The sequence below is a fragment of the Eschrichtius robustus genome, chromosome 5 (assembly GCF_028021215.1).
Source record: "Eschrichtius robustus isolate mEscRob2 chromosome 5, mEscRob2.pri, whole genome shotgun sequence".
Classification (NCBI taxonomy): domain Eukaryota; kingdom Metazoa; phylum Chordata; class Mammalia; order Artiodactyla; family Eschrichtiidae; genus Eschrichtius; species Eschrichtius robustus.
Genome location: NC_090828.1, coordinates 89,487,046 through 89,510,537, shown reverse-complemented (window position 1 = coordinate 89,510,537; position 23,492 = coordinate 89,487,046). Strand labels below are relative to the sequence as shown.

General features: G+C 36.1%; 1 protein-coding gene across 1 annotated transcript in view; it reads right to left on the bottom strand.

Annotated features, from left to right (window-relative positions):
• LRP1B (LDL receptor related protein 1B) overlaps nt 1-23,492 on the bottom strand; it is a 1,676,205-nt gene that overhangs the window by 687,920 nt on the left and 964,793 nt on the right. The window contains exon 22 of the mRNA XM_068543688.1: nt 9,067-9,249. Within this exon, the coding sequence (XP_068399789.1) occupies nt 9,067-9,249 (183 nt within the window). The remainder of the gene's footprint in view (nt 1-9,066; nt 9,250-23,492) is intronic.

Genomic DNA, 23,492 nt, shown 5'->3' with positions numbered 1-23,492 from the left:
TACACAGATGTTTATAGCCACTTCATTCATAATTGCCAAAACTTGGAAGCAACCAAGTTGCCTTTCAGTAGGTTGAATGAATAAATAAACTGTGGTACAACTAGACAATGGAATACCATTCAATGTCAAAAAGAAATGAGCTAACAAGCCGTGAAAAGACATGGAGGAACCTAAATGAATGTTACTAAGTGAAAGAAGCCAATCTGAAAAGGCTACACATACTATATGATTCCAGCTATATGACACTGTGGAAAAGGCAAAACTATGGAGACAGTAAAAAGATCAGATGTTGCCAGGGTTTGGGGGGAAGGCGGGATGACAGGCAGAGCACAGAGGATTTTTAGGGCAGTGAAACTATGATACTATGGTAGCACATATCATTACACATTTGTCAAAATCCATAATTTGTACAACATCGAGAGTGAACCCTAATGTAAACTATAGACTCTGGGTGATAATGATCTATCAATGTAGGAATGCAGGGTCATTAATAGCAACAAATATACCAGGGGAGGATGTTTTTTCATGATGAATTATTCTCTTAATATATTGCTGGGTTTGCTCATATTTTATCTCGAATAATGGTAGTCATGGTCATCAGTTTGTAATTTTTGTGTGTATGGGAGGTACCAACTTTTGTGGTTGGAAAATCAACATTATATTGCTTAAAAGCTTCTATTCCTTTCAAATTCTCTGGAGGAGATGAAACAGCATTGTAGCAATGTTCCTTAAATATCTGGTAGAAATTTTCATCTGGACTTGAAGCTTTTGGTGGAATAGTGACAGGGGTTATATATTGATTATTTTTTAAATTTTTATAAAATATATTGCCTATATTTTTCCTTTCTAGAGTTAATTTTGGAGATTTATATTTTTTAAAAACTATATGATTTTATTAATACAGATTTTTATATTCACTTCTATGATACTTCACAGATAGTTTCTTTAACTTTTATAATTTCTTCAGCATCTGTGATTATTTTCCCATTCTCATTTTGTGCACTGCATTTTCAATGTGTTCTTCTTTATTAGGTCAGTTAATGTATTAGTGACTTTAGTTATTCTTTCAACAACCTAATTCTTGAATTTTCACATTATGCTATTTTCTTTCTTTTTTTCTAAATTCAAACATTATTTTGATTTTGTTTCCCTTTGGTTTCTTTTGTTATTTTCTAACTTCTTGAGTTGGATGTTGCATTAGTCAGGATAAGCTATGCTGCAGTAACAAACCCTAAAATCCAGGGGCCTAACTCAGTAAAGGTTAATTGCTTGTTCACATAAAATCAGGGAAGGTAAGGTCGCCTTCATCCATCTTGTATGTGTGCCCTCTAGACCCATACAGTAAGGAGATGCTCACTATAGCTTAACTGCCTTGCATGGAAATGATATAGTCCCTTCGGCTCACAGTGCTTAGCTAGAACTAGTCATTTGACCCCAATCTAAATGCAAGAGAGTTGAGAAATACAGTAAAGCATAAGGAGTTGGTGAACACTGTGTCTGGTACACATTGTCAGAAAACTATTTTTTTAATTACTTAGCGTAAATACAGGTGTCTCAAAAGTCTCAGAATAGTTTTAACCTTTAATAATTTTAGAAATATAAATGCTAAAAACATAAAAATCATTTAAAAGTTTATGTAAATTACTTATACTTTTGTAAATTGAGTTTTAGTTACATATAATTCTATAAATTTTGAATATAACATTTTAAATATATTTTTGGTTCAGACCCTCTAAGTAAAGAGGGAAACTACTACAACCAAACTTAAAAATGTATTATCCAGGATTCATAAAACTAATATATGTTAACAATAACTAAAATTTCAAATGATGTCTTTTGTAAATTTACAGTATTTACGCTTCCGAAATTGTTAAAGATTAAAAATACATTGAGAGTTTTGGGACACTCTGCATATAAATTTAGAAAGTTATGATTTTTCTCATGAGCAATGCTTTATTTATATTCAATATATTCTGATAAGTATATATCCTTATTTTGTAAAAGTTCTACAAGTTTAGTTTGACGTTTTATTATTTAATTTCTAAGCGGAAGAGTGGTTTACTCTTCATAATTATGGGTTTGTTATATGATAATCAGAGAATTCTGCCTGCATTATTTCTATTTCTTGGAATTTATTGACGTTGTTTGTGATGATAAATGCTCATTTAAAAAATATTTACTGAATCTTGTAAAAGAAGGTTTATTTTTGGCCTTCTAAAAATAGAGTTATATTTTTATTAATTTGATCTAAACATTAATTCTTCAGATCTTCTACATCTGTATATACTCCTGCTGTTCTTTACATGAATTTCTAGAAGTGGGAAGGCTGGATCAAATTTACATTTCTACTAACAGCTGGGGGCCCTATTTTCCTTATAGTCTTGTCATCAATGTATAATGTCAAAGGTTTCATTTATTTTTCCATTCTGAAGAATGGCATTTCTGAGTTTCTTTTCCATGAGAGAAGGACTTTCCTCCCCTGATTCCCTGACTATAATATACAGTTGATCCTCAAAAAACATGGGGGTTAGGGGCACAGTTGAAAATCTAAGTTTAACTTTTGACTCCCCCCAAAGTTAACTACTAATCACCTACTGTTGACTGGAAACCTTAACATATATTTTGTATGATATGTGTATTATATACTGTATTCTTACAATAAAGTAGGCTAGATAAAGGAAAATGTTATTAAGGGAGATCATAAGGAAGAGAACATACGTTTACAGTACTGTACCTTATCAATACCATAAGATTATGTTGTCTATTCACAAGATGAATCATCTGTCTGTCAGTGCCTACATCAATATTGTCTTATATGATACAAAATACTGTAGATTTTATATGTATTACTAACACTAGACATCAAAAATGAAAAAAATAATGTGAATAAGATTCATATTTATTTACAGGTATAATAATTCATGCATTGATAATGAAGAAGCAGCAATGTGATTGCTTCGTGGTAGCCCAGGTATACACTAACGGATGAATTGTTATAAATTTTTTATGGCGTATAGTATTACAGTCATATTCAGATTACAGCATTACAAACATCATTACATTAAAAAAAAACACCTGTGATAATAGGCTTTCTCCAATTATGAGAGAAAGAGGCATACTGTACAGTAATATGATTCTTTGAAAGCAAAGTTATAAAACATTAGGAAAACTAACACATTATTAATTTTATATTACATATCACTCACTTTATGTCTCTGTTAGGATAGGCTATCCACTTCAATACAAGTCTTGCACATGATGTTCTACATCATGAATGCTTAGGTGATAATAATGATGATGACACAAAAACCTCTCATACAGTTCTTGCTGTACAGTTATTAGATTTTTACACAAAGACACTCATACACATATACAGCAGATAAGTTTATTAATAGTAGGACATGACGATTATTTACTATTTATTAAGTGGAAACAGACCATCATAAGAGCCTTCATTCTTGTCATCTTCATGTTGAGTAGGCTGAGGAGGAGGAGGAAAAGGAGAAGACGGTCTTGCTGTCTCAGGGGTGGCAGAGGTGGAGGAGGTGGAACGGGAGGCAAGAGAGGCAGGCACACTCTCTGTAACTTTGCGGAAATACACTGCAATTTCTCTCTGACTTTTACGCTCTTTCAATTCTCTAAAAATGTTTCTATATGGTACTAATTCTTCTTCTATCATTTGCTTTTGTTTTAGTGCCTGTATCATAGAAGGGTTCATGCCATAAAAGAAGTCAAAAGCATCTTGAATAATTGTAACCCTTCTGCCGAACTGCCTAATGTTAATTTTTTCCTGGCACTGCTTCTTCTCAGTCTTCTTCCTTATCGTCTGGCACTAGTTCAGAAGCATTCATCTCCATCAAGTTGTATTTTGTTAATTCCTCTGGAATGGTGTCTATTAGTTCTTGAATTTCTTCAAGATCCATATCTTAAAACCCTTCACTCCCCACACCCAAGCTGTTCTGCCATATCTACAATCTCTTTCACAATTTCCTTGATTGGCTCTCCCGCAAATCCTGTGAAGTCATGCACAACATCTGGACACAGGTTCTCCAGCAGCAATTTATTGTTTCGGGTTTGATGGCTTTCACAGCCTTTTCTGTAATAATGATGGCATCTTCAATGGTGTAATCCTTCCAGACTTTCATGATGTTCTCTCTGTTGGGGTCCTCTTCCATAGCGTTGACAATACTTTCCACAGAGTACTGTGTGTAATGAGCCTTAAAGGTCCTATGACTCGCTGATCTAGGTGCTGAATTACAGAACCAATATTGTTACAAAAACAATTTTGTTACAAAAACAATATTGTTCGGGGGTAAATAAACCAGTTTGACACATTCAGTGTTGAATTCATGGGGTTCTGGGTGGCCAGGGGACATTGTCCAACATCAAAAGAACTTTAAAAGGCAGTCCCTTACTGGCAAGGTACTTCCTGCTTCAGGGACAAAGCATTAATGAAACCAGTCCAGGAAAGTGGTTCTCATTGTTCAGGCCTTCTTTTTTGTACAACCAGAAGATTGACCAGCTGGTATTTATTTTTCCCCTCAAGGCTCAGGGGTTTGCACCTTTATAGATAAGGGCAGTCCTGATCATAAGCCCTGCTGCATTTGAACAGACCAGTAAAGTTAGCCTATCCCTTTCTGATTTAAATCTTGGCGCTCACTTCTCTTCCTTACTAATAAATGTCCTTTGTGGATTTTTTTTTCCAGAGTAGGGCACTTTTGTCTGAATTTAAAACCCGTTCAGGCAGATATCCTTTCTTCTCAATGATTTTCTTAATGGCATCTGTAACTCATCTGCTGCCTCTTGGTTGGCAGAAGCTGCTTCTCCTGTTATATGACATTTTTTAAAACCAAACCTCTTACTAAAATTATCAAACCATCCTTTGCTGGCATTAAATTCTCCACCTTTAGATCCTTCACTTTCCTTTTGCTTTAAGTTGCCATATAATGACTTCACTTTTTCTCGAATCATATTAGAGTCTTTAGGTATACCTTTCTTATAGCAATGGTGCAGTCACATAAAAGCTGCATTTTCAATACAAGATAAAAAGGTATTTCAGAAAAAGTGCAAGGTTTTCACACCTGCTGGCATAGCTGCAGCAGTGGCTTCACAAATTTCCTTTTCTTCTTTTACAATGGTCCTTATGCTGGATTCATTATCTTGAAATGATGGGCAACCGCCACTCCAGACCTCAATCTACAGTACATATTAATCAATTCAACTTTTTCTTGTAATGTCATGACTTTTCTCTGCTTCTTGGGAGCACTTCCAGCATCAACAGTGGCACTTCATATGGGTCTCATGGTGTTATTCAAGGTTTATGGCATTGTGCTAAACACGATGAAAAATATGCAAGAACCAAAAGAGATCACTTTTTTTTCCGATATGCAGTTTACTAGAGAGATAAAGTGCTCACCTGGAGATGATTAGTGTCACATGATGTTTTAAGCAGATACTAGCAACACTTGAGCTCACTGAAATAGCAGCAGGAGGTAGCTATGAAATTATTACAATATGTACTACAATTAATTTTTTGCAGTTATTTAATACTGTATCTTTACATTTGTTTAGACTTCTGTTGGCTGCAAATGGCACCATATCTGGTATGTTAAGTGTTTGTAAGTTTTGATAAATTTTAACTTTTTATAATAGATTTGTGTAGATTTTATGGTAGCAATGGATAAAATAGACAAGTATCTACATATATTTTTTGCATTCATGCATGCATGTACCTTTTTCTTAATTTTTTCAATATTTCTAGGCTATGTGTTTCCTCTGTTAGTTTTTGCAAATTCTTGCCAACCTCCAAAAAAAGTTTCCAATATTTATTTTAAAAATTTTGCATATAAATGGATGCAGTTCAAACCCCTGCTGTTCAAAGTTCACCCTAACTGCAATTTGTGAGAGAACAGATGTGGGAGAGTATAGTTCTTGGTCAAAGATAGACCCTTTTAGATTAGAGACTCTAAGGTGATAATGGTTGAATTGTACTTTAACTTAATTTAGCTCTCATTCTTTCCTTTATTGGAATAAAGAAACAGTAATGTGCCTACATTTTTATACTAATAGATAGCAATTTATGTATAAAAGCCATTGTAACCAACAAATATAAATTGATTGCCCTGAAAACTTTTAAATGCTCAAGCTAGCGTTCAGAATTTTTTAAAAAATAAATATGAACTCTGAATTCAACATCTTGAATAGTTTAAAGGTCTTTTAGCTTGTAAAGCTGAGAATTTAATTAAACTTAAAAATATCACAAAGATTATAGATGTGTACATATTTTTAATCCAATGCATATATTTGTGGTTCACTTTAATATCTGCAATGTTCATAAATATTCATACATTGTGAATTATTACTCCTCAAGTAGTTTGATACATTTTGGTTTACTATATTTAAGCCAGGGATTAAATTAGAAGCAGATCAATGGTTAAATTACTACCTTTCACATTCCGTCGATATTTATTCATTCATTCATTCATTCATTCATTTATTGTGAGAACACTTAAGTTCCACTCTTTGCAAATTTCAGTTATACAATACAGTATCATCAATTATAGTCACTATGTTATACCACATTTCCCTTTTACAATGCAACATGAGTTTTATTGCAGTTCTGCTTTTTAATATTAAATTTTGGTTTACATGATGACCATTTGATACAAATATCTTAACATTATTAAGTGGATAACTCAAATCCCAAATCAACATGCATAAAAATGTCTCTCAGGATCCAATTCTCCAAAGATATCCACTGTGTGGGATCAAAATACACTACTTCCAAAATATGACACTTTATCATAAGGATTATTTTGAGCTGAAGCATTTGAGATTCAGTAGATGCAGAAAGAAGTCTTCTTGTAGCTTCCCCTGACTAAAAGCATAAACTTTTGAGAAATGAGGACTGCCATAAAACACTTTCCCAGGGAAGTTCTAAGGCCATGAAGATGATGGAAAGTCAGTATCAAAATGGACCTACACAAATGTTATTAACTAGCCTTTATCTTCCATTAGTTTTCCCATATATTTACCTTTCCACAATTTGCCATCCCTATAAACTCAAAGTCCTTTTCCTTTGTCTTGTCCCCTCTGTGTGGGTAGAGGAAAAGGTTTTTTCCTCCCTACATCAGTCATCTTCATCCTAATTCAGATTTATTTTTAAGTTGAGTCATATTCAGAAAAAGCTGTTTCGTAAGAGTTCATTGCAAAATATCAATACACACATACAAGATAAATCACAATCACTTGAAATTTTCTATTAACTTTACTTAACCCTGTTATTTATTATTTATATGTTTTCTCTCCATGTTTTCTGTCATAGACAGTTCAAACCAGTTTTTACTGACATACAACTTTTAGAAATTACTTTATTATGAAGGCATTTATAATTTCTTTCTTCATAAGGAAATTTCAGCCTGGTTTTACCTCTAAATGTGCTAAATCTTGATAGCATATTCAGTTAGTTTTAGCTCAGGATTTTCCAGGTAAATTAATATTTTCATTTTGTTTTCCTATACCCTTGCCAGTTCCTTAGTCGTATACCTGTTAAAGACTGTTATCTGATATATTTCAGCATTAGTCCAATCAAACAAATGCCAGAAGCAACAGGAGAAAAAATATGCACTTAGAATAATGTTAGCCCGAGTCAAATAATTGGCTCTTTGGCATCAGAATTAGCCTGTTAAATAAAAACTTGCTTATTTAGTTAATAATTCATTCATTTAACAAGTTATTCATCTATTCATTTTCAACTAATATGAAATGTTCCATTATGATAATTTCTAAACTCAAAGTCACATTCTTCTAACCAATAACTCCCAAACTAAGAATCTTTATGTAATAATTGAAAAGAGTTACCTGTTAAAAATATTGCTGGACAAATAATCATTTGAAAATACAACTCCCTCACGAGGAGTAGGCCTCAGGAGTATTTATTTACCTATGCCCATGTTAGCTTATATTTATTTCTTTATCTCTTATTTACAGGCTTAATTATAGCCAGGAGGTGTGTTTAAGAAAAGAAACAAAATTCCTTTTTATATCTTTAAATGCTCATGGGCCATGTGGTTCCTAGAGTATCTGCTTACTCACAACTGTGATAACTTTTCATTTCTATCTTTTGGTTGAAACACTTAATAAAGGGCAAAATGAATCACCAAGAACTCCTGATTAAGCAATTTGGAAGCAATTTCACATTAAGAAGAACTCCCAGAGATGATTCCAGAATGTATCCTAAAATCTACAGAAAATTCTTTCCATGGGTTATTTGGATAATGATACCAATCATTTCACAAATTATACCACAATAGTTAATTCTCTAAACTTCAGCTCATCATCTGGCATAGAGAAGCAAGTAAATAAGTTAGTTTTTCATGTTAGGTAGCACCTACTGTGTGGAGAAAAACAAAATGGAAACATCATAATATTAGAATAACTTATAAAAAAAAGCTTCAGTGACTCTCAAAACAAATCAAAGGTTTGAATGATTTGAAAGTCATCACTTTCATCTTAATGGAGTCTAGCGACAGCACAATAAAATTTAGGAAACTGGTTGAAAATAAATGCATATAATTATGCCTTTTTTTCCCTAGTCATCTTCATTAAATTTTATGGTAAGCATTTATCTATGAAAAGGGGAATGCTGTAAGTAGGTTTAGCACACATGTCTCTTTCTGGACTGTGAAATTCCAGGCTCTGAATCCAGATTGCCTGGTTTCAAATCCCATTTCTTCCATGCTGGCTCTGTGAGCCAGCAAGTTAAAAATTCTTTTGACTTTTTAATTTGAGCAAGTTAAAAACTGCTCTCGGCCTCAGTTTTCTCATTGTGAAATAGCATGATGAAATGAGTTCATGCAGAGAACATTCTTAGAACTGTGCCAAGTCCACAGATAGTTCTCAATAAATGTTACCTACTATTACTGTCATGTACAGAATGTGAGCAAACCTACTAGAAACACAAGGATACTTTTTATAAAGGTGAGATATGGATTGAGGAGGGCCCCAAAGGAACCTACATCAAGGAAGCAGGCTTGAGGTAGAAGTTGAACCCAGTGTTCTGCTTACCTGTACTCCGACAGGAAAACTTGGTTTTGTGATCACACAATCGTAAGGTACCACTGCAGCCTTTTTCATCACTACCATCTTCACAGTCTTTTTCCCCATCACAGCGCCACAGATCAGGAATGCAATTTCCATCAGGGTGACACTGAAATTCATTCCCATTACAACCAGCAGGAGAACGAATCTCTTAAATTGAAATGAGGGAGAGAGGCAGAGAGAGGAAGACAAGAGAGGAATTATGATTTTACTTGATAATATTTTTTTTTCAATTTTTTTCTTTCTTTAGGCATTATAATGATCCTAGAGAGAATATATTTTAACTTTATTGTTTAATAGCTGCAATACTCTCTAGCATTTTCAAATTTGTTTTAGAAACTTTAATAATTAGAGAAAATAGTTCTTGCCTCCCACAGAATTCCTAAAAGTGATGAACATTAGGAAAAAAAAGAGAGCAGTAAGATAGTATGTGGATATTCTGTTGTGATTTTAATTAGTATCTTAGTGCGATTGTTGAAGGTATTTTCTCTATAGCACATAAAAGAGATTTCACATTCTACTTCAAATGTTTAGACTTTCGTTGATCTTATGACATCTCTTTAGATAATTTCTTTCACACTGGTAACAGGTAAACAACCAAAAAGAAAATAAGAAGTACATTCTGACTAACAATATCTTTGAAGAATAATGTCCAAAATGTTGAAAAACAAAACCCTCAGATAATTAAAAAAATTATTCAGGACAAAAGATTTCAAGTTTAGAATCAGAACAGACACAGAAGGATTTTATGAGGCACTATGCAGTCAAAGTCAATTTATCAATTAATAACTCACATAGTGCCCAGATAACATTATCACTCAAAACCTGATGACTAAAAATATAGGCTAAATTTTGTAGGTAAGCATAAACAAGAATAAGGAAAAATAAATGTTGGACATATAGATGTTTTTACAGTATAACAGTTGAAAAATATGACTGTAGTCGGCAGTACATTAAATTTGTATTAATATCTAATATTATGAGATATAATAACCAGAATCTCCAAATACTGTTGTAAAGTAAATATTTTAGTACACATTTTTCTAGACCAAAGTTTTAAGGTAACAAATTTATTGTGCATCTCAGGTAGCTATAGCCAACAATTAATTTACATTATATCTATAAAAGCAATTATCCTACATCATTATAAAATTGAAGCAAGTCCAGGTGAGTTTCTCATTACTTAATGAGCTGATTTGGTAGGAATTGTAAAAATATCAGTGAACAGAAACCTCAGTTAAGTAGAGTTGGGAGACCAGACGGGGAGATCTCTTACACCCTGCAGCTGTAGAAGAGCCCAACAGGAAGAAGAAAGACTCTTCTTTCCTGGCAAGGACTCAGCCTAAGAAAATCCATGGACTCGTTGTTTACTAGAGCCCTCCCATCTTCTTTTTTACTCTCTATAAAAGCATTCCTTTTTCCTTGCTGTGAGGGAACTTGCACATAGCTCACCATGGTGCAGACTCCAAATTGCAATTCTTTGCCAATCCCAAATATACCAGTCTTTGCTGGAGAAATATCTGGCTCTCAATTTGTTTTAGGTCAACATTTTGGTGGCCCATAGGGGGATCAGAGAAGACTCCCGATGGCTCCGGGGCTAGTGAATATACAGGTGCAGTACCCACAGCTGAGTCTATTGTTGCTTACTGCTTTTCCTGCTGACCCTGGAGTTTAAAGGCAAGTCTTTCTCTTAGATCCAAACTCACACCCTCTTTCCATCTGAAGCTCTCCAGGCTTTATTCAGAATCTACTTAAAGCTTTTGTCTTTCTGGTTAAGGCCTTGTTCTGCATGTGAGTACTTGTTTGGCACTTGGGTCTGATTTTGATATCAGACTCTTTCACTGAAACTCTTAGCTTTGCATATTCCCTTCGGAACAGGAACTGCTTCACCTGAAGCTAGCTAATCTTTGACCCATTCCTCTGAAAACAGAGGTTCTCTGCAACAGTGCCAGGTTTTTCAGCCTTTGGCCTATTCTTTTGAAAGGACAATTCTCTGGAAACTGGCTGAAAAAGCCTTTGGCCTGGCTCCTTTAAGCTGTTTCCTTTGAATTGGCTGGGATTGTCTTACAAGCTGTCTGAATCGAACCAGTTGTGCTGTAAGCTGTTTAAGCTGTTTGAAAATTGTTCTTTACTCTAGAGGAGAAACCACTAGGAAATGAGACTCCAGTTATCTAAGTATTTAGAAGGCCTCCTCCATTATAGGGACTCTGGTCAATTTTATGTTTAAAAGCCACAGTCCTTCCTCATGGGCACTGCTAACTAAATGGACCAACCTGACCAAAGGCAATTTAGAATATCAATGGCTGTTACGGGGAATTTCAGAAATCCCCAAACTTAATTTCCTTAAAACCAAATTGGGCTACAACAGCTCAAAAATTTCCAGCACTGAGTGGAATGCTTATTTCAATTGGTATTTTGAGGCTTCCCAATATAGTCAGGACTCTAAAATTGCCTCTCCACACAATAAGATTTTAAGATTAACTGAGGAAAAGAAATGATGAAAGAAAGATAAAGTGGCTCTCAAAGCCTCAGGCTCTCCTTCCTTGGCGTCTTTGTCTCAGCCTCCACCACTGGTGCCATCTCCCTCCTTCGAACTTTCTATGCTGCCTATGCCTCCACTGTACCCTCAATCCCCCCATACTCATTCTCTGGCCAAACTTCCCTTTTCCTCTGAACCTATCAGAACATGCTTCTTTAAAATTAAGCCTTCTGAAGGTCCAGAGGCTAAATCTTTAATATCTTATACTCCCTGAACTAAAGCTGAACTGTGAGCCGTAGTCAAAGATTTTCCCAAAGTAACCAAAGATCCTCATAGTTTTGCTGAGGAAGTTAATATAATCACTCAAACTCACCAACCTGGTTTCTCTAACTTATATCAGCTAGTTCATATGCTCATCGGTGAGGGTCAGGCCCAGCATTGGGTGAAAATTCCTAATTGAGAAAATCCTGAAAGATGCCCAGAATTACAACCAGGAGAACAACCTGCTATCTTATTATGTGTCAGGCTCAGAAAATTGCTAGGCAACTTTACTGAGCAATTACTAAGGCTTTTCCAAAGCCTATTGACTGAAACAAAATTCAGGCTTGCATACAAAAATCTGCAAATCTGTTCATAAAAATTACAGTTGTCGGGCTTCCCTGGTGGCGCAGTGGTTGAGAATCTGCCTGCCAATGCAGGGGACACGGGTTCGAGCCCTGGTCTGGGAAGATCCCACATGCCACGGAGCAACTAGGCCCGTGAGCCACAACTACTGAGCCTGCGCGTCTGGAGCCTGTGCTCCGCAACAAGAGAGGCCGTAATAGTGAGAGGCCAGAGCACCGCGATGAAGAGTGGCCCCCACTTGCCGCAACTAGAGAAAGCCCTCACACAGAAACGAAGACCCAACACAGCCAAAAATAAAAAAATTTAAAAAAAAAAAATTACAGTTGACTTTTGATTGTCTTTAAACATTCTGGTCTTCCTTCAGGTGTTGATTAACTCAAGTAGTTTTTAACTCTTTGTTTATTAATGGGTTTAACTGAGATCCTTCCCTTTTAGTAAAAAGGACCAGCATGAAATGGGAAACTATGTCTACTTCAGATTTAGTTAATCTGACAAACCAGATTTCTTGTCCTCTATATGAATCACCTCAAAGGAAGACCATCAAAATTCTTAATCTTCAACTCCAACAAATGAAGGCTCCTAAACAAACCCAAAACCCTCATAGTTTTTGCTATTATTGCAAAGAACCAGGGCATTAGAAAAGAGATTGTTACAAACTTAAGCGCTAACCAGCCTTTCCAACGCTCTCCAATTCTCAGTGGTGGGCTCTGAGGAACTAGAGGGGCTCTTCCCAATCCTCCCTCTTAATCAGCTTGGAGAAACATTTCTCCAACTAGAGGATGAATCTCTTCCAGTCCTAATTGATACCACACTCTTGAGTGCTCAACCCCACTACCATAAAATAGCCCCTGCCTTGGAGTACTAAAACAATTCAAATAGTAGGGATTTCTAATGAACCTCAAGAGGTTCCTATGTCTGAACGTATTCCCTTTTGTTTAGGCCCTTTGAGAGATACACATCCTTTTCTCCTTAGTTCCTCTACCCCTATCCATTTATTAGGCTGGAAACTTCTTAGAGAAAAGTATGCCAGAAATTCTTTCTCTGAAAAGGGGAAGACAATTCTAGAAATTGACAGTGTCATCAAAGAACCAACCAGGTAAATTAAGTGACCCTCTAACATCTTTTATTTGTTCTATCTCTGATGGTACTAGAGCAGATTCTGAAAATACGGATCATTTGTCCCTATTGAATCAGCTACCACTTTCCTTATTGGTAAAATCTCCAACTGATGTTTGCAAAATTCACAGTGCATCTCCCATCAAAATTTAAACAGAATCCTCAAAACCTCTTCCCAGAATTAATCAATACCCTAAAGGAAAACCTTAAAGCCCATAATAGAAGAATACAGGCTCAAGTCCTCATTATCCCCTGTACTGGCCCCTGTAACACTCCATTTTACCAGAGAGAAAAGCAAAGGGACAAAGGTGGAGGTTTTTTCAGGAACTCTGAGCAGTAAACAACACTGTCATCCTTCAACACCTTGTTGTTCCTAACTCTCATATGTTACTAACTTCCATTCCCACCAGAAATGAATTCTTCACTGTAACTGATTTATGCAGTGCATTCTTTAGTATTCCAGTTGATGAAGACAGCCAATACCTTTCTGCCTTTACTTGAGAGTAAGAAAACAATTCACCTGGACAGTAATGCCTCAGGGATATACTGAGAGTCCTTCTTATTTTTTGCAAATCTTGAAGGCTGGTATGAATGATATAAAGTTCTCTAAGGGTTTTACGTTGCTGCAATATGTGGATGATTTGCTTCTTTGCCCTCCTTCTTAAGCCTCTTCACAGGAAGGCAGCGTCCACTTAATAAAGCTTTTGGCCTTAAAAGGACTTAAGGTTGCCAAAGAAAAATTGCAGTTTGCCCAAACCCTGGTTCAATATTTCAGTCATCCAATATCAGAACAAGGGCTACACCTAGATCCAGATACACTTCATGGTGTCCTAAGTTTCCCAAAGCCCCAGACTAAGGGTTACTGTGAACTTTTCTCAGACCAGTTGGTTATTGCTGAAATTGGATTCCAAATTTCTCTTTTAAAGCCAAATTTCTTATGTTTTTCTCAACGATAACAACCACCTGACCCAGTTTTGTGGGAAGAACTGATTGACATAGCCCTCAAGGCCCTAAAGGAGAGTTTGATGAACCCACCTGCCTTTGGGCTTCCTTATTATCAGATTCCCTTTTACTCTTTCATAGATGACAAGAAAAGGGAATAACTTTGGGGTACTCACCCAAAAACTTGGCGACCACCATCCATGCACAGGGCCATGCACATAGCCAGCAGCTGGACCCAGTGGCACATGTATTAGAATCACTGCAGCCACTGCCCTTTTTGTTAAGGCCACTGAGAGAATGTGGAATGTCCTTTAATCATTTTTGTACCTCATGCAGTAGAAGGCATCCTGAATTCTCATCATACTCAACACTTTTCAGCTAGCTGCCTCATATCCCATGAAGTCCCTTTGTTATCTGTCCTTCACGTAACTCTTTTACATGATAATAACTTTAACCTGGCTACTCTTCTCCCTTCTGTCACCAACAATGTCCTTCATGACTGCTTAATGTTGATAGACAACCTCCTGACTCCTTGTAATGATCTACAGGAAATTCCACTGGGTAATGTTGACTTCTCATGCTTCACTGATGGTTCTTGTTTAAAAGGTAACAATGACAAATATTGTGTTGGTTATGTTATTATAACTCCTTTTGATGTTGTTAAGGCAGCATCTTTACTTATGACTACTTTGGCCCAATAGGCTGAATTACACACCCTTACACGTGCTTGTACTTTAGTCAAGGACAAAACTGCCAATGTTTATACTGATAGAGATATGCTTTCAGAGTAGCTCATGATTTTGGAATGTTGTGGAATGTTGCTTTCTTATTTCCAGTGGAAATAAAATTAAAAATAGTCCCTATGTTCAGGAATTATTGAACACAATACTTTTACCTTCCATTTTAGCTATTATTAAGATTCTGACGCATGCTAAGCTTGACTCTCTGGAAACTAAGGGAAATCACCTTGCTTATATTTCTGCAAGGAATGCTGTCCTTAAAGGGACCAACAGCAGCCAAACCTCTGTCATTATCCAAAGGGACATCTCCCCAAATGATAATTTAGAAAAACTGGCTACAGAAGCCTAACAATGGGACTCAGAAAAGGAAAAACAAGATTGGAAATTTAACAACTGTTTGTTTGGAAAAAAGAGAGAGATCTGGTTTGGACCAAGTAACTCAGTACTACCAGAGACTCTAAAATCCCCACTCCTCATCATAATACATACACTAAACTATTGGTCTATTGACAAAATGATGAATCAATATTGTTGGGGAAACTTAACAAGGCTGCAAAAAGTGCCTACCTCACTTGTCCTACTTGTGTTAAGTACAACCCAGGGAAGCCTGTTTGTACTGCTTCCGGATATTTTAAACTGCCTAATGGACAATTCAAAGTCTGGCAGATGGATTTCATACAACTTCCTCCATCTCACTGATATAAATATGTTTCAGTCACAGTCTGTATGTTTTCCCACTGGACTGAAGCCTTCCCTTGCAGACAGGCTATTGCCTTTTCTGTGGCTAAAGTCCTTCTGGGAAAGATTACCCCTACTTGGAGGAGCTCCTCTCAAACTTTATAGTAATCTGGGAATCCATTTTAAGGGCCAGGTGCTTTGACAAGTCTGTGATGTTTGGCTGGTTTTACAACACTTTCACTATGGTTACAACCCTCAATCCTCAGGTATAGTTGAACACACTAATGGCATTTATTATTACCAACTGGCAAAATTTGTAGAGGTCCTCCAAATACCTTGGCCAAAAGCATTGCCATTGGTCCTTTTAAATTTCAGATCCATCCTTTTGGGAATTCATAAACTTTCACCCTTTGAGATAGTCCCAGGATGCCCAGTGAACTTGACTCCTGCTTTTTTTATCCATAACTTATAAAAGGAGAGATACTCTAGTATTGAAAAGACCTGCTTGCTTCTATTAAAAATAACCAAGCTTTGGTAGAGCAATCTTTTCACAGTGTGCCCTTGGGAGACAAATACCTTGTAACCTGGAGATTTCGTCTATTGGAAAAGATACTACCAGAAGAATTTTCCTCAACCTTGCTGGAAAGACCATACTAAGTACTGTTAACCAATCCTTGTGCCACCAAACTCCAAGGAATAGACTCTTGATTCATGTGACACACCTAAAGAAGGTGCCGAACCCTGACTGGACCTGCACATCATCCAGTGACCTGAAAGGAAATACTTCTCGGAAATTGAGGCAGTCGACATCTGAAGACACAGCTTTCCCAAGTTATCTGTACCAGGCCTGTTGGAAGTTTGTCACCAACCTTCAATGTTGACATAAAGATTCAGATGACCTCCAGGGTCTATGATCTTGATAACGTATGGACTTTAAATAAAAAGTGCCTGAGAGTTCCCCCTCCTGCCCCTCCTTGTTACTTAAATGTGACCTTACTAGGTTTCCAGTCTGAGACACTACTGGAAATGGTCTTTCCTGACACTGAGGGACAAAAAGCCACTGAAACTAGAAAATCTGACTCTTGATCAGTGATGCTTTCGGCAAAAGATCTTAATCAAAAGATAAAAATGTAAAAAAAAATTAATAAAAAGAATCCTCAATTAAATAGAGGTGAGAGACCAGAAGGGAAAGTTCTCATATCCTGCAATGACAGCAAAGCCCAGCAGGAGAATAATGACACTTCTTCTTTCCAGGAAAGGACTCTGTCAATGAAAATCCTTGGACTCTTTGTTTACTACAGCCCACCCAAATTTCTTTTCCTTTCTATAAAAGTGTTCTCCTTCCCTTCCCATGCGGGAACTTGCACATGGCTCACCAGTGTTTCAGACCCTAAATTGAGATTTTCTGCTCATCCTGAATAACTTCATCTTCACTGGAGAAATATCTGTTAGTCATTTTGCTTCAGGTCAACAGAATCATGTGGTTATGAGTTAAGATTAGACTAAATTAAGGTCAAAGCTAATAATAACACTTCTATCACCAAGGCAGCTACTTAATCTTTTGAGACCTCTGTTCACATGGAAAGTAGAGAGCCTGCAGGGTCGTTGGGAGGAATAAATTGGATATGTGCAAATGACTATTTTCACTAACATTTTTTGTTGTTATTTTCTATGATATAAATAGTTCATTTCCTGATTTGTTTATTTATTTAAAGACTTTCAACAACTATAATATGTCAGTTGATACAATATTTTAAAGATGCACAGAATAGACTTGCTTCTACTTCCCAAGTATTCTTAAAGTAGTAATGCTGAAATAACAACTAACTAAAAAAAAGGATAAAAGGATCTCCACTGAAGTAAGAGTAAAAAAGTTCTGTTGGTAGAAAATAGGAGTTCCAATTCACTGAAAACCTAATTTCCAAAAGTAGCTACTCCTAAGAACACATAGTAATTACACCCAATTTAAAGAGAAGGGGCCGAGTTTAGGCTGGCATTGAAGTCCCTTCCAAAAACAGAGACTTTCTTTTTCTACTTTCCTAATCATCCAAATCATTCTGACTTTGGATATATAGAGTCTTCATGATTTAACAAAATACTTGGGTGCATAGACACAATCAATAAAGATGGTAGAATGTCTGCACATTTGGATGATATATATGAAATGTGATATAGCCACTTCCTACCATATTTAATTGAGTATATGCAGAGTACCCTATTTAGCAGTACAACTTAACTACTACAGTGGTAAAGAATGTTGAGACTGGTTTCATAAACAATATACTGTGAAGCCTTTAAACTTGGGATCTTTTTAAAGGTAACCTGAAAATCCTATGTGATTTCAGTATTCAAGAAGAAAAAAGAAGACAAATCAAATGGAGTTCCAAGGCTTTTTCAGTTCTCTAAGTAATTCTATGATGAAGAAGGCAACTTCCATACAACAGTGAATGGCCTTTGGTTCTTTTTCCTAGTACTTAACTTTCCATGAAAAGAAAACTAAACAAACTTTGGCTCAGTTGAATTTTATAACCTGTTGTATGAGCTCAACCAATAACATACAAAAGTTGTATTTCAGGCTATTCTCACCCAGTGATTCCAAATACTTAATAAAGAATAGAAGGTATAGTCTATTGATTTTTTTCTACATTCTTTAAAATAAGAGTTGAAGGTTGGCAGCTCCCATATTGAATCTGTCCCTCAGTATGTTTAATTTAGTAAACATACTATTGACCTTTTAAAAACCTAAAGCTTTCCTATAAAAAGCTCACTTTTCCAGTTCCTTGAAAAGTAAGATTCTTGGGTTAGCATCCTCATAAGGTAACAACTACTGCCTGCTTTGTATGGAGCTGGACTGGATTTTATTAATGACTCCCTGTTATAACAGAGAGACAGAGATAGTCCTTTATATTTTATTTTTTCCCTAACAGATTTTTTTCCTTGGTGGAGGTGGGCAGTGGGCCAACTGTTAACTCCCTTTTCTTTTGTTTTTGATCTACTTCTGAGAAACTGTAGGAAAATTTTTATTTCACTCTTGCTTTAATATTAATACTAACTTCACTGTCTTTACAAATCAGTTTTTCATCTTTATGAGTTATTTTAATGGATATTTGTGAATAATCCTGAAACTCATCATGTTTCTCTCTTTGCAATAGCTTTTAAGAATTTAGAGCCAAATGTATGGATCATTTTTCATGATATGAACTTGTTTATACCAATCTCACCCTCAGATTTATTTACATTCCTCATCCTTACTTTGCCTTTGTTTGGGTCCTTCCTCTTTATAAGCTTTAATCTTTCCAGGTTATTAACTTAGATTACTTCTGGAAATGATCAGAGGGCTAAGTAAATAACTAAACAAAATAGTAATATGCAAGGAAAACTTGAGAAGAAGTAACACAGTTTACATTTAAAATGACCTAATTTGGAAACATTTTATTAGCCTAAATAAAATTAAACAGTATATGCCAAATTCTATTCCATACATTCATTCCTCTCCTCATCTTTTATTTCTCCAAGGACAATGTTGCCTCAAAAATGTCAGTAGTAATGGGAGGAATTCCATGTTTCACTAATTATTGTGAGTGCAATGCTTTGCCTCTTCTAAACATATTTTGGACTTGGTTTCAAAGATCTAGTTCTTTTGAGTATGTTCCTCAACAATTAACTCAGTGATTTAATGGGAAATTCTCAAGAAGATTATGTAAACTTAGAAATCTGGAAAGAAAAACCTGATTCAAAAAGAGACTTGCAAAATATAAATTGTTGCTTTGGGAGAAGGGAATGCTTCTCCTGATCCAGCAATATGGCAACTTTACATATAGACTTGTAGTCTTTTAGCTCAATATTATTTACAGAAGAAAATAAGTTGTGGTCACACAGATCAAAGCAGAATCTATGAAGGCAGAGAGCATGCTGCTACTGTTTGAGATTTTTATAATTCTATCTGCATTTTCTTCGTTTTGCTTGGTATTGTTTTGTTTATCTATTTGTGCTTCATAAGTGAATACACTCATTTGTTTTCTTATTCTAAATAAACATTTATCTTATAAATTTAAATACAAATGTGGTATTTCTCTGAGGCTTTTCTTTCCTTCTTTTTTTTTTTTTTTTTGCCTTAAACTACCCACGTCCAAACCTTTGTGGACTATCTATTAAGCGGTACCATAAACAACCAGATTACAGCAACTTTAAAATGAGGATATAGTCTGGAGAAGGAAATTCAATATATCATCATAAATATTCAAATCTAAATGGTGAAACAATTCTCCTCTAGATTGCCTTCCTGTGTACATTTCATCTGTTAATGTCATAATTTTCTTTGACTCATTTTACTTAAAAAAAATACGTATATATTTATCTAGGATTGGGTCTCTTATTCTGGTGTTTGTAGATTCAAGAGATTCATGGGTAAGCCTTAGGAATTCATAAAATCTCAGAAACTATACACAATGCTTCGTGCTGACATGCCTTTTTTTCCCCTGTGGAAGGGATTCTGAGCTTTCCTTGACTCCTACAGCAGACTCTAAGAGGAACGCGGAGACCAGTTTCACACTTCCCTTTCTTTATCACCCATTCCATATGCCTTGCAAGTAAATGGTAGTTTATATGGTATTCAATTTTGCTTATACTTGAAATTATCTAAGATTTGATTAAAACCCAGTGAAAAGAAGGATCACCTGTCTGCTCCTTTTGATTTTAATTAAATGTAAATAAATAGAACTGCTTATTGAGAGCATCCCACTTCACAGAAACAGAAACTTTGTCTGTGGTTATGCATATGATAAGAGCAGGGATGATATTTGAGCCCACACAATTAAATTTTAGAGCCTGCTTTCTTTACCACTCTCCCATTAATAAATAATTATATAAGAACATAAACTAGATTCATCCAGAAAGCAGTAAATGCAATGAAGAAAATGGGTCAGAGTAGTGCTATATAGGAAAAAAACATACATTACTTCTGATTCACAATTCATTGGCCAATGCTAGTCGCATGGGGTGGGGCCCCATCATGTTGGTCGCACCCAACCACAAAGTTTCCAGGAAGTACCATCTTATCATGTGCCCAGAAAAAGGAAAAAATAGAAATATACTGTGAACATCTTTGATGACTACCATAAGGAGTGAGTTGGGTATAGAGAACCTCTTGACAGCGTGGTCAGAGATGCCTCTCTGAGAAGGTGATATTTGAGATGAGATCAAAATGAAGGGAAAGAGCCAGCCAAGCAGCTTAGGAGCATAGTAGGCAAAGGGAATAACAAATGCAAGGATTCTAAAGCAGGAAACAGACTTTGTTTTTATAGACAGAGAACAAAGTGTATGGGGGTGGGTTAGTAATGAGATCTGAGAGGTAGGCAGGGGCTGGATCTTGTGGGCTTTATCAACATCTATGGTAAGATAAGTTCAACAAGTATCTTTCTGTTAGAGATTTTGAAACAAAGGAGTGATGATGATATAATTTAATCTACATTATTAAAATTCTCACTGGCTGCTGTATAAAAAAAGTGGAAATAGGGAGACCAAATAAATGGCTTTTGCTGGTGTCTAGGTGAAAAATGAAAGGTAGTTTCTGCCTTTGAAAAGATCATAAAATAGTCTGCACATAGGGAACTAGGCGATGTATGCAGTTACAAAGCAATATCCTTAGTGTTTTGGTAGGAATGAACAGGGTGAGAACATGCAGAGGGGAAATCTAACCTGGACTTGGGGATTTCAGAGGAGAAATTCTCATGACAAAGGATAAGAAGAGAGTTCCAAGCCATGACTAAAAGTCGGGCAGAGGGGAAGGTAGAATGCGACGAAAGATATTCCAAACAAAGTCAGCAGCATTCGTAAAATTCTGTGTTGTGTGTGATGGAAGGAGTGGGAAAAGAGAAAACTAGAGAGGAGAGCAAAGCCTAGAGCTTGAATGGCCTTGTATACTATGCTAAATGGTTTGGATTTCACCCTACAGGCAATTGGGAGTCACAGAAAGACCTGCTGCTAGATTCGGTTATGCTCAGATATGTAGTTTGTATCTATCTCTTAGGGAGCATTTAGACAATATGTAGAAAGAGAAAAATCTCTCAGATTCCACAGATTTACAAGGGGTTATATATATGTATCTATTTCATTCGCTTGAACACCCAAAGTTTATACTGAAGTCAAGTAGACTATTAAACACACCACACACACACACACCACACACACACACATTTTCATATTCCTTCCCTTGCCACTTCTCATCCTACCTCCTCACAATAAATGAAAAATACTCCAAACCTATTCCTCAATGTCTGTTAGCTTTGGGTATATGTTGATGTTTAGCAATGCTATCCCCTTCTGCCAGAAAACACAAAAAAGTGGTGGAATTGTATTTTCTCTTAACCTTCTTGCCAAATGAAATCAGCTTCTGTTAACAGTTGTTGATTTTCCCCTGGATGGAACGCTGAATCACTCTAAGGAGCCTGTGATGACCCTTCTAACCTGAGTTTCAGGCGTGTGTGGCTCCCCAGAGCCCCAGATGCTTAAGCTTCAGGGCTTGGCACACCATCTATCTTTGTAACATGGCTCATCCCAGTGGAGTGTTAAAATGATGACTATATGTATATGTATATGCTCATGCTGTTTTACTGTTATGTTTTTACATTGCTGATGCTGGTTATATTTTTAACTAATGCAATTTTATTGTATTTTTGCCCTGAAGCTATTTAAACTAAGCATACAATTTAGGGGAATCTAATAAATAAATAAACACAGAACCCTGGAGGAACTGTGGCAACCGATGGTGGAATTTATCCCAATATTTAAATGAATTCACTTTGACTAAATGTTTGCAGTTAGTAGACTAGTAACTGTACAGAGACAGAAAGGATTTTTTTTCTCCTAAAGTTGAAAAAAAAAATCAGGATGGCAAAAGTTATATTTATACTATATTTTTCTTATTCAGATTTATAAGAAATGTTAAAGTATTCCTGAGAAAATAGTTAATAATAGTGTTGCGAATTTAATGAATTATTTAAATTGTGAGACCAGTCTTGGGGGGAAAAACCTTCTTTTTATTGTTTTAATGGAGTTTATACTTTAACTTGTCATTTGTTGCAAAAAGCTTTGAAAAGTAAAAAATCACTATGCATTGCATGTGCACAAAGCTTCCTGCATTTCTCATAATTGTCATGTGTCAGTTCCTGATTGGTTCTTAGCTTTTCAAAGGCTCACTATGTACTAACAGTTCCTGTACTTGTTGGCTGCAGATTCCCAGGTATTCTTCACCTGTCCTGAAACTACTGAGAATCAGATTGGCAGCCTATCAGTCGTTTCATTTCATTTACCAACAGGGTGTGGACATATGCTTGGCCTATTTCTGTCTGAGGGAACCCTTAACAACTCCCTAAAGTGGTTAGGCTGTCCTTGATTTCTAGAAATCCTTAGGAGGGATGCTTGTTTAAACCTACCTACCAGCTCTTGAGCTACCTGGCTAGAACCAGTGTTGGGGCTAGTGGGGGTACCTGTCCTGCTCTTCTCCAGGTAATGTGGGATGAATTCCCCAGGGCAACTGTGTGCCTGATGGCTCTACAATCTCTGATGTGAACTAATAATGAAGTCAAGCCTGGGGGCTCTCTTTTAAATCAACTTGTCCTCATCCCACTGGACCTTGATGACAGCCTGCATGTCATCTAGCTTACAGATGGTTATTAATATCACCACCCTTCCCACCTTCCCATCCCAACACACTGCCAGGGCATGGTTTTTGTGTTTTACTTTTTATTCCAACAAACTTTTTTTACACCCGTATGTAGTCCTTTCTGGAGATTACCCTGATAAGAAGTTGAACA